The sequence below is a fragment of the Scophthalmus maximus genome, chromosome 12, assembly GCF_022379125.1.
Source record: "Scophthalmus maximus strain ysfricsl-2021 chromosome 12, ASM2237912v1, whole genome shotgun sequence".
Taxonomy (NCBI): Eukaryota; Metazoa; Chordata; class Actinopteri; order Pleuronectiformes; family Scophthalmidae; genus Scophthalmus; species Scophthalmus maximus.
The window spans coordinates 21,392,905-21,403,776 of record NC_061526.1 but is presented as its reverse complement, the minus strand read 5'-3'; the positions used below and the strand labels follow the sequence as shown (position 1 = coordinate 21,403,776).

The following is a 10,872-nucleotide window of genomic DNA, read 5'->3' as shown; positions in this document are numbered from 1 at the left end:
GTGATGTTTGCAAATGATTTTATTTGTGTACGAGTGCCCACAGACCGCGATGACATCATTGGTATTTGCACATAAAAGACAGTGACATCATTGGAATTTGCACATGAAAGCCATTTGGCGTGTGTGTGTGTGTGTGTCACACATAGCCAGTGGTCTCTAAAACAGACGAAGAGAAGAAGAGTTCAGCCCGCGAATGCTGGATTATTATTGATTCGGAATTCATAAACGTGACAATATAAAGATTCTCTGATCAACTTAGACACAGTGGGACGTTAAAAGTGCAAGTTAAAGTAGAATAACTGATTTTTTTCCGTGCACACGTATACTATAGTAAGGCGTCCGTTGTACTTGGTTGAAGGATATTGCACTGGAACGAGAAAAGAAAAGTAGATCAGATTCTCTCCTCATATACAATTTAAAATTCAAAAGAAGCCCCGCCCCGCCCCGCCCCGCCCCGCCCCGCCCCGCCCGCCCCCGCCCCTCTCAGAAATACTCGACGGCCCTCACGGACACCTCCTGCGGCTCCACCGTCAGGGGACACTTCTGGCAGCCCACCCAGAAGTAGGGGAAGACCTTCTCGGTGACGGCGTGCTTGAAGGTGTAGATGTGCGCGTCGTTGTCCTGCGGGCTGTGGAACGACAGGCGGCCCTTGTCGCAGTCCAGCAGCACCCGGATCCGCCGCGGGTTCCCCCTCAGCGGGAGCCGCGTGAGCGGCGAGGTGCCCGCGAAGTACATCTTGTGGTAGAAGTACACGCACAGGTAGCCGTTCTGCAGCACCGAGGACACCTTCTCCTTGCGGCGCACCGACTCCTTGGCCACGCCGACCACCCACGCCTCGTTGTCGCCCACGTGGACGTCCCAGGCGTGCCGGCCCGAGGCGAAGCCGTCGCGGGCCAGCACGGCCGTGTCCGGGTGGAACCGCTCCGGGTTGTCGGGCAGCCGCCGCTTGTCGTCGCTGTCGCAGACGCCGGCGAGGTCGTCGGACAGGACGAGCCACGGGGCGGCGGTGTTGGGGTCAAGGGTCACCGGGGCTGGAAGACAGAATGTCGACGACGTGTGGTTACGCTCTTTTTTTTCCCCGGCTGCGGCGCGTTCACAACCCCCCCCCCCCCGGGGCGTGCACTCACTGTATTTGACGATTCTGTGCATCTTCTCCCACACGTGGAACGACAGAGAGCCGACGTACTTGGCCACGTCGATGAGAGCCGCCGGCGGCATGAGCGGCGGCTCTTCGCCCGGAGAGTCCGCTCTGTGGGACACGGGGGGGGGGGGGGGGGGGGGGGGGGGGGGGGGGGGGGACATTTTTGAGAAAGAAAAGTCTCAAATTTAGAAAAGGCTTTTCCTACCTTTCCAGTGTCCTCTTGCATTTCTGGAAAAAAAAAAGAAAAGAAGACACAGATTCACTTATATATATAGATATATGTATATCTATATATAGAGATTTGAGTATCCGTGCACATGTTCATCCTCATATTCCAACTCACATGCAGGACGGAGATGTCGTCCAGAGCCATCTCCTCCTCCAGGTCCCGGATGCTGGCCGACACGGTGGCGATGCTCCCCTCGATCTCCTCGATCTTCCGCGCCATCGCCCGCCTCTTCTGCTCCTCGTCCGCCCTCAGCTCCTCCATCCGGCCCTCCTCCTCGGCCCGGAGGAAGCCGCGGAGCTTCTCGAACTCCTCGCGGGTCCGCCGCTCCACGAATCGGGCCTGGACCTGAAATTTGGGAGAGAAAAAACCCAGAGTGAGGACTGGCGCGGCCTGCAGATGGATTTCTTTTTGAGAAATCCGCCCGCTGACCTGGATGTGCGCCACGGTGTCCTCGTAGTTCTGCTTCATTCGCTCGAAAGCGTCCCTCTTCTCCTGCAGCGAGCCGAGCGCCGACTTCATCTTCTCCTGAGCGGACGATCGAGGGACACAGATGAACATGAGCAAGAGAAGACGCGGCGACGTTCAACTTCGGTTTGCTTTTTTTTTTTTCAGGATTGACCTTGGCGTCCGCCGCCGCCTCGCCGACGGGGCAGCAGTCGTGCTGCTTGTGCTTCCTCGACGTGTGGCACACCACGCAGATGGGCACCTTGTCCGGCAGGCAGAAGAGCTTCAGCCTCTCGCCGTGCAGCGGGCACATCTCCCCGGGGGCGCCCTGCAGCTCGGCGGCCCGCTCCTCGCCCGGCGCCGCCTCCTCGCCCTCCCGCTCCAGGTAGGACTCGCACAGGTTCCTCAGGGAGAGACTGGGCACGGGGTCGTCCACGCTCTGGCTCCTGCACAGGGGGCAGTCGCGGCCCGACCCCGGCCCCCGCGGCGTCCAGTACTGCTGCAGGCAGGGCGCGCAGAAGCTGTGGCTGCACTTGAGGACCACGGGGTCGCGGAAGATGTCGCAGCATATGGGGCAGGAGAGGTCGACCTCCGGGAGCGAGAGCCTGCCGGCCATCCTGAACGCCTCGGCAACTGGCCTTGTCTGAAAACGAAAGTGAGAGCAAAGGGGGGAGGCTGTGCTCCGACCGCAAACTCTCACAATTTAGCCACAACCACGTGCACTTTGGACGTTCAAACCTCCCCCATGTGAACACTACACATGGCAAACCAGCGTTTTAAAAACCTCAATTCAGAGATCAGCTGAGTATCCGTCGGAGTTAGAGACAAACATACCTGACGAGCCTCCTCCTCCCGTGACAGCAGGACAGTACGCGCTTGGGCCTGTGGCTGTGAATGTGTGTGAGCCACTTCCTACTTCCTGTTATGCTGAGTCACACACACACACACACACACACACACACACACACACACACACACACAGAGAGAGGAGGCGGAGACTCGGGGGCCGAGGCAGGCGGATTGTTAACTCTTGACCAACCGCAGCGACCCTCTCGTTTACAGTGCGGATCCGTGCGGTTGTCAGAGGGATTGAAGGGTCAGGAAATCTATATTTTTAATTTTAATACAAAATATTGTTAATGTTCTGGGTGTGGTTTTTTTTTTGTATTTTTTGCAGTTTTTCAATGTTTATTTACCAACTTTAGGGCCCTAAAAACTCAGAGCAATGAAAATAAAAATAGATGTATTCTTGATTAAACTGCTCATGACTAAAGGGGTCGTACGTAGATTCTGCTTCAGTTTTAAAGATTCACAAGCCAGAGCATTTGGAAACAACTTATGAGAGCCAAAGCCAGATAATCCATCATCGACATTAAATAATAATGAAAGCGAAAACTCGGAACACGCTGTGAATATAAAAGCTTGACAAAGGTAAATAATGCATTACAGTGGAAGTTGGACACAGCTGATGTTTTTGTGCGCTCTTGGCACATGACGCCATCTAGTGGCCAATGGCAGCTAATGATTTTTTTTTCCCCCAAATGGGGGCACATTATTAATCACTTTATAAATTCAGTCTTTGCTTATTATGAAAGATTGCTATTTTTTATTATTACATCGCCTTTAAATGCAGGAAATCAAAATATGGGGAAATAAAGAAATGGGCGGGCGTCTTTTTTTGTGTTCAATCAATTTATTAATTTGTCGCCGTAATCATTTAAATCAGCAGCTTGAGCATTTTAGCTCTAAACAACTTTAGCCTTTAGCTATTAAACTACAATCGTCGTCCCATTGTGACGGTGAGCTTTTCAAGTTTTTGCTGCTTTTTGATTGACATTTTAGATTTAGTGCAGATCCATTGCATTCAATCAGCATAATATCTACGTATAATTCAAATGCAAATATCTAACACTGCATTTACTTTACAGCCGTTGAAGCTGGTGAAATATTGGGACTCAGAGGCTGATTGATTGATTGATTGATTGATTGATTGATGGAGTATAGCCCGAGCTAAATGAAGTCAGTTGCTTTCTATGAGTGAGCTGGATTGCCTTCAGTCGATTCAGGCGTATCGCAGCCTCCAACGCTTCCCTGACACGAGACCGGCAGCACAGATGGTCTCGTCCTTGTCGTCCATAAAGGAGGGATTTTGAGTTTCCACAGCAGATGTTCGGGTTGTTGTTTTTTTTCCTCCCACTTCCTCTGTTGTTTTTTAAAAAGCACGCTGAGCCCATAAATCATTTTGTCGATATCTACATATGATGGCTTTCACGACTCCGTCCACGATGTCACACATTGAGTGAATAGCACAGAGGATATATCCCACTGTCTTAGTCTCAGAACACAGATTGTGAAAGTTCACGATGTACTTCTCGATTTTTTTTTTTTCCCGATTCATGTACTTTCTTCCAACAATTAAAAATGTGCCACAACCTTTGAAACGGATGAGATGAAACCGGTCGACGCGCGTTTCCCCCGCGTTCCGCCACTAGAGGTCAGGATCTACCCACTTTTGGAAAAGTCAAACCGACTCCGAGGCACACGGACACATATCAGCAGGCAAGATTATAATCTGCGTTGTCCGGCCACGGTGAAGGGGCTATTGAAAGCACCTTGCCGCAGACGATGAAGCGGGCTAAACGTGCACATTCACCTGGTTCAACTTGTCACCGTGTCCCTGCAGCCTCCGGCCCCCTTGCCCCTGCAAATTGGTTGTCAGCCACCGTGACCCCGGGCTAATAGGGATTCATTATGGCCGGTGTTCACAGGGCTGCTTCATCGGGGCAGAAGGGGGGGAAAGGGAAGAGGGTGGGGTGGGGGGGGGGGGTTGTGTCAATCTCTCCCCATCTAATGAGGACAGGCAGACCAACACACGGCAGAGACAACCCCAGTCAGACCTGTCTAACCGCCTCATTGGTTTGCAGACAGCGTCAGGAGTCAGGGCCGCTCCGACTGACGCCGCTTGGATGGAGCTCAGCTGCAAATACCATGTGTGCGCGGAGTTGAGGGGAATGTTGAAGACTGCGGCTGAGGGAAGGTTGCATGAAAAAATAAAATAAAAAAAAAACCCTTAACAGTTTCATATATGTGACACCAAAAAGTCAATAGTCTATTACGCTGCCGCGCTGTGTGTAGCATGTGAGTTACGGAGGGCGGCGAGGGGACGGAAACGAGGGAGGACGGAGGAAAGAGAGGTTTACAAAGAAGAGAGGAAGGATTTTCTTTTTTATGGGTTGATGGTGTTTGTAGGTCGCTCTACGCCCTCCACTTCACGACGGGCTGTCACACCTCTTTATGTCTCTATTGCAAAAACAAGGACACGATGTTCTATCGCGGCCATGATGGATTTGTGAAACACTTAGTGCACATTTACAACATTAGATAGATAGAAAGATAGATAGATAGATAGGTAGATAGATAGATGGATAGATAGATAGATAGATAGATAGATAGATAGATAGATACTCTTTTAGCTCCGAATTTGGTCTCCACCAACTCCTCAGGAAAAATATCCATCTTCTGTGGCTGCTGAGAAATACTTTTTTACCTTGAAAACACAGTAAAGTTCCACGAGTCCCTCCATTACCGGTACTGAGTATAAGCAGTACGTAAGCAGCGCTTTCATACTCTTAAGTATGAAAAGAAAACATTTCAAAGATCCCAATCGACAACTCAAGTGTCCTTTTTCTGAGCTTTCTGGACTTGGACAAGCCCTCGGTTCCTCTCAGTGTCTCGGGGACATTTCTTAGATGATAACATTCCAGCGGATATTGAAATTTCTGCAGTAAAAGAGATTACAGTCTGTGGGCAGCGGCTGAGTCAGTGTGCGGAGGACATTACGAGATTAGTCTCCAACGTTTCATAATTGTAATTGCTGCCGGAGAGAGCCAAGAGAACGGGAGAGGGACAAGGGCACCAGAACGGAATTATACCGTGTATCAATATTTGATCTTTTTTCTTCTTCTTTTTTTTCGATTAGAATACTTGTCACGCGTTGACAAATCATTTTCATGCTCTCAACGTCGTGACTCATGAGTCGTCGTCGTCGTCGCCATCGTCGTCAAACTGGCGAAATTCGTTCCCGTCTCCTCTTTCACACATGAATTGAGTGCTCGGCATCAATTGGATTAAATGCACAATTGGATTATGGGTCTGCAAGGCAATCCAAGCGAAGACCAGGTACCTGTTAGGATTCTTTTTTTTTGGGGGGGGGGCGGGGCGGGGCGGGGGTCACATATTGATTTCTCCATTTCATAACGGCTGAGAAACTCTTGATAGCAATCTGCAAGTCATATGTGATTATATATATAATTTTTTTTTATAAAACTGAGCTGCAGTTCCGGTACGGCCTCCTCCGGTGTGTGTTCGGAGGTGTGCGGGAGGGGGTTTGACTGAGAAGGCGCGCTCGCACGTTGCTCACACACACACACACACACACACACACTAACCCACGCACGCCTGTGCATGCAGCAAAAAAGCCTTTTGCATTAAAACACCCCAGCGTTTTTTACTCTGCGGGTAAAAATTTGAATCTCGCTGGAGAGGCTGCTGGAGAAAAAAAAGGCCTCTGGAAGGTCGCCGGGCCGCCAGGCCCTCCAAGATTCACTGGAACCCCACAGTTGTCAGTGTTTCCCTTCCTCTCCCTCTCTCTCTCTCTCTCTCTCCTTTCTCCACACACACACACACACACACACACACACACCTGCACACACAGCGGCCCAGCCCACTGGAGTTTTAAAAGGAGCGACATCCATTCAATAAGCCCGGCCTGACAGGGGACAGAGCAAGACACCAGCAACGCAGCTGCTCCCTCTCCGTCCCTTTCTCCGACCCCTTTGCCCCCTTCCCTGCTTCCTCCCTTCCCCTTTTTTAAACTCCAGCTCAGCAAAGCAGAGTGATGACAATCTTGTTTCAGGCCGGATGAATCTGCTGCCTGCGATGACCCAGATCTTTATTAAGGGGTTCTTTTACTTAAAACGGTATACAGAGAGAGAGAGAGTCAGGAAATGGTTCACAATCATTTCTCCCGCGGGAATCGAGTCGCCTCTCCACGTCTCCTCGGCGTCTCCAGAATTTCGGAAGGGGCAGGACTTTTATCCCGCGTTATCGGAGAGATGAATCTCAATTCCGAATCAGAAGTGGTGAAAGTGATGGCTGCTGCGGCGCCAGGAGGGCGGGCGGCGCATTGACCGCCTCCTATGTGGGTCATCCGGCAGCCGAGGCCGCGGCCGCCTGTCACCATCGATGTGTCAAATCAGCCGCGCCGCGACTCGTGCCGCGGGGGCCCAACGCCACGTTATCGAGCTCGGGGGGGGGGGGGGGAAAGCCCGCGGCGCGTTCGGGGGGCCTCGGCCACAACGTGATCATGGCGGACGTTATCTGGCGTGTCAAAAGTCCACCTCCACGACTACGGCCGAAGCCAGAATGATATTTTTTTCCCTCCTTCTTCTTCTTCCCGGGAACAAGCGCCGGGCCTTGCCCGCTCATTTCGTCCACTGAAGGGAGGTACGCGGCGTCCCTCCAGGGCTCCGATGGATGTGTGCGAGCCCCCCTTGCCAGTACGACACCCAAAGGGGCTCTTTCACGTCATGTTGCACATTAAAAGATCCAGGGTGACGGACCCCCCCCCCCCCCCCCCCCCCCCCCCCCCCCAGGGCCCTCGCGGGCCTCTGCGTCGTGGGGCAAATACAAGACATCGCATTGCTCGGATGGAGGCTTGCGGGAATCCCCCGTTGACCCCTACAAGTCCTCTGTGTGTGTGTCTGTGTGTGTGTGTGTGTGTGTGTGTGTGTTTATCAGTTGGCTGTCCCTGCTGGGGGTCACAGAAGCGCCGGGCATCCAAAGAGTGTGTGATGCACATATTTCTTTGCTTGATAAACGACCCGATAGCCGCGACCCCGGAAAAAACAATAAGCTAGAACACGGACGCCGCATTAAAGATACATGAGGGCCACCCCCCCACCCCACCCCTCCCCCATGTGTGTCTTGGCAGATGAATCAAATGCATCTTCAGCCATTCAAATATTTGCCCTGCGTTTTTCCTGACAGGCCCCTTTTCCATGTGACCCGAGCGTCACTTAACGTTCCCCGGGAGCTGCACACGCGCACACACACACACACACACACACACACATCAGGACGATTTCAGCCAGTGTCAGTCCAGTCGGATTATATCATATATTCTTTTTCCTTCTTTTTAATCCTAGCTGCGAGGAGGATCAGAATGATAAATCCCTATTGCCAGGAACGCGACTGCATCTTCCGCGTGACTTGGAGGTGTCGAAACGGTCAGCGACAGCCAGTAATCCTGCAAGGGATCGGTGCAGTCAGCAGCGCCCGCAAAGGTCCCTGGTACGGTATGTACAACACACACACACACACACACACACACACACACACACACGGTCCGAGAGACACACACACACCGGGCGGATACAGAAACACAGCTGCCACCACCACCCACATCTTGTCTGTCGTCCCCTATCCCACCCATCTTTGCCAAACCCCTCTGTCCGCAGCATCAGCTGACCTCGTGTTGGGACGGCCCACGGCGGTGCAACACGCAATACAACAGTCAGTTCAACGAGGACGAGGAGGAGAGAGCGATCATTTACCACCGACTGAACGGAACGAGGTGCGACGACGAAGCCTCGGCAGAGTCTTCAGGCCCTGCCCTGGCGGCGGGGGACTTTTTTGCGGCCGACGACGAGACGAAAAACTGTAGCAAGCAAACAACCGACAGAAGGTCAGGGGTGAAAACACACAACCTCCTCGGTTAGTCAGGGCGTCGGTCGCATCAGCACCAGGAGGCCCACGCCGACGTATCCTCTGCGCCGTGACCTGTTAAATAAACTGAGTTCTATGCACGTGCGAGTCCTTTTTCCGACACCAATAACAACGGCAGATGAAACTCACATGCCTCTCTCTCTCTCTTTCTCTCTCCCCCCTTTTCCTACACTCCCTCACGTGCAGGTTAGCAGAAAAGATTTAGAGGCCTCGGACAGAGACGCGGGCGTGTTGCTCGGAGACCGGAGGCGACCCCCCCCCCCCCCCCCCCCGGATGAATTGATTGCATCTTTGCCGTGTAAAAGATGTACACTGAATTGGATTACGGTGGCTGTTTGTACCTTATTAGTCTGACATTTCTACGGGAGGAGGAGGAGGAGGAGGAGGAGGAGGAGGGCCGCGTCCCCAGATGACTCACGGAGTTGGCTGCATTCAAATGTCAGACTACGAGGGGCTAATGATTTTTACGTCTTGACATGTGCTTATGAAAGCGGAGGGGGGAAAAAAACAAAAGGGGCTGGTCTAGGAAGAAAGAAAGCTGCCCGATTGCGAAACGAGCGCAGGGGGGGGGGGGGGGGGCCTGACAAGGGAGTTTCTTTCATCGCCGCGGCGAAGAGGAGACCCGACTGAGTGCATTTGATGATGGCAATTGCATAATGCGACTGCGCCGAGGCTCTGCAGCCTCGAAGAATCGCAGGGTTGGGCGTGGGCGAGACGGAACAATGCCGTGTTTGAAGTCTTTGTCGTGGTCCGTCTCCCCGCCCCCCCGTCTCCCCCCTCCATATTCTCAAATATTAATAACATTTGCCGATGGCCTTAATCCAACGAAAGTCACGTCTAGTCAAAGGAGGATTCTCTCCTTACACACACACACACACACACACACAGCAAGAAAAACATGGATTCCTCTGAACAACAGCATGTTTTTAACAGGCTTATGTGCGAAACGAGAGACAATAACTCGACCCATAAGCCTCCACTGCATTAATAAGATCGCTACGAGGTCAAGGAACGGCGCAAAGGAGAAGTCATCGGACATAGGACTGCTCAGAGAGTCCGACTCTCACTGGGCCACGTCATCACGCGACGGCAGGGTGTTGTTGACGCGCGTCTGCCGCGGTCCGAAACACAGCGGACAACGTTTGCGTGGCGGCACCATGGTTCGTGTTCATGTCTCTCGAATCCTGCGCCCAACTTTAAAGCGACGACGGCCGTGCCCTTTACACCCGTCAGACGTGAATCCAGAGATTCTCACTCTCACGCGTGTGAAGACACGGGCAAAGATATTGTTTGATTGACTTTGACGGATAACTAGCCGGAGATGAAGTCGGAATTGATTTCACCATACGGATCGGCGCTCTCCGCCATTCTGATTCAAGGCCCCCCCCCCCCCCCGCCGTGAATGATTTGCACGATCTTGGAGCCAACTGCTGCCCGTCAGTTATTTGCAATCTGTCCGGTCCCCCCCCCCGCCCCCCGTGACTGATGGTTACGGGAAGGGTTAAAGGTCAACAGACGGCTCCTCCGCGAGCGGTCACGTTCTCCTCTGTACGACAGGGGACACTAATGCAGACATCGATGTGGTCAATGCCCCGAATAAAAGATTTTTTTTTTTTTTTTGAAATCAATGCGGCCGCTTCGCTCGGGCGATTTTCCACACGGTGCCGGTCACAAAATCGAACTTAAGAAATGCTTCAGTCAATACTCATCGAACCAGTGCGGGAAGTTTAAAGGGCCCATTGGAAAATAAAACTATTGCGAGAAGTTTTAGGGGCAAAGTAAAAAGTGTGTAAGCGATGCCGTTGCGTTGTAGTTAAACTCACAGACCCGCCCGCCCAGTGACAATAATGGAGACCATTACGGTGGCGGCGTTGTAATGCATCACATTTAAATGCCCGCTAATGAGAGCGCAGCGTTCGGTTATACCTTTTGTTGGCAGAAAGAAACTCTTAAGCGTGTGTATTCAGCGGCAATGCATCGCAGGGGCTAAATCTTTACACTATATCTCTGCAAGCATCTCTCCATCTCCCTCCATGACAACTTGTTCACTGGAGCACATTTCCATGCTGCGGCGTCGTGACGATCAAAATGGGATTCAAAGTCCCCATTTGAACATTAGTTAAGTTTGCCTCGTCTGTAATTCGAGCTGGACGTCCCGATCGAGCGTCGCCGACTTGATGAATGCGCCTCTCATTCGCAAACAGGCCCTGAGTCACGTTCAATCAGGATCGATCGCTTTTCCGTCACCCCCCCCCCCCCGCCCCAAAAAAGG

General features: G+C 52.3%; 1 protein-coding gene across 4 annotated transcripts; it reads right to left on the bottom strand.

The window, feature by feature from the left end:
- Position 1: 1 nt before the first annotated feature.
- trim35-14 (tripartite motif containing 35-14) lies at positions 2 to 2,791 on the bottom strand. 4 transcript variants are annotated; one of them, XM_035603751.2, is made up of 8 exons: positions 2,649 to 2,791; positions 1,990 to 2,457; positions 1,800 to 1,895; positions 1,485 to 1,715; positions 1,347 to 1,369; positions 1,128 to 1,249; positions 508 to 1,031; positions 2 to 367 (listed from the first exon to the last, which is right to left on the bottom strand). In XM_035603751.2, exons 2-8 carry the CDS (start codon positions 2,428 to 2,430, stop codon positions 326 to 328), a joined length of 1,479 nt encoding a protein of 492 aa, XP_035459644.1. In that variant the 5' UTR covers positions 2,431 to 2,457; positions 2,649 to 2,791; the 3' UTR covers positions 2 to 325. The 4 variants fall into 4 exon arrangements, with proteins under 4 accessions (XP_035459644.1, XP_035459635.1, XP_047192119.1 ...); XM_035603742.2 differs by having other exon boundaries at positions 1,990 to 2,489; positions 2,649 to 2,759; XM_047336163.1 differs by having other exon boundaries at positions 1,990 to 2,722.
- Positions 2,792 to 10,872: the final 8,081 nt, after the last annotated feature.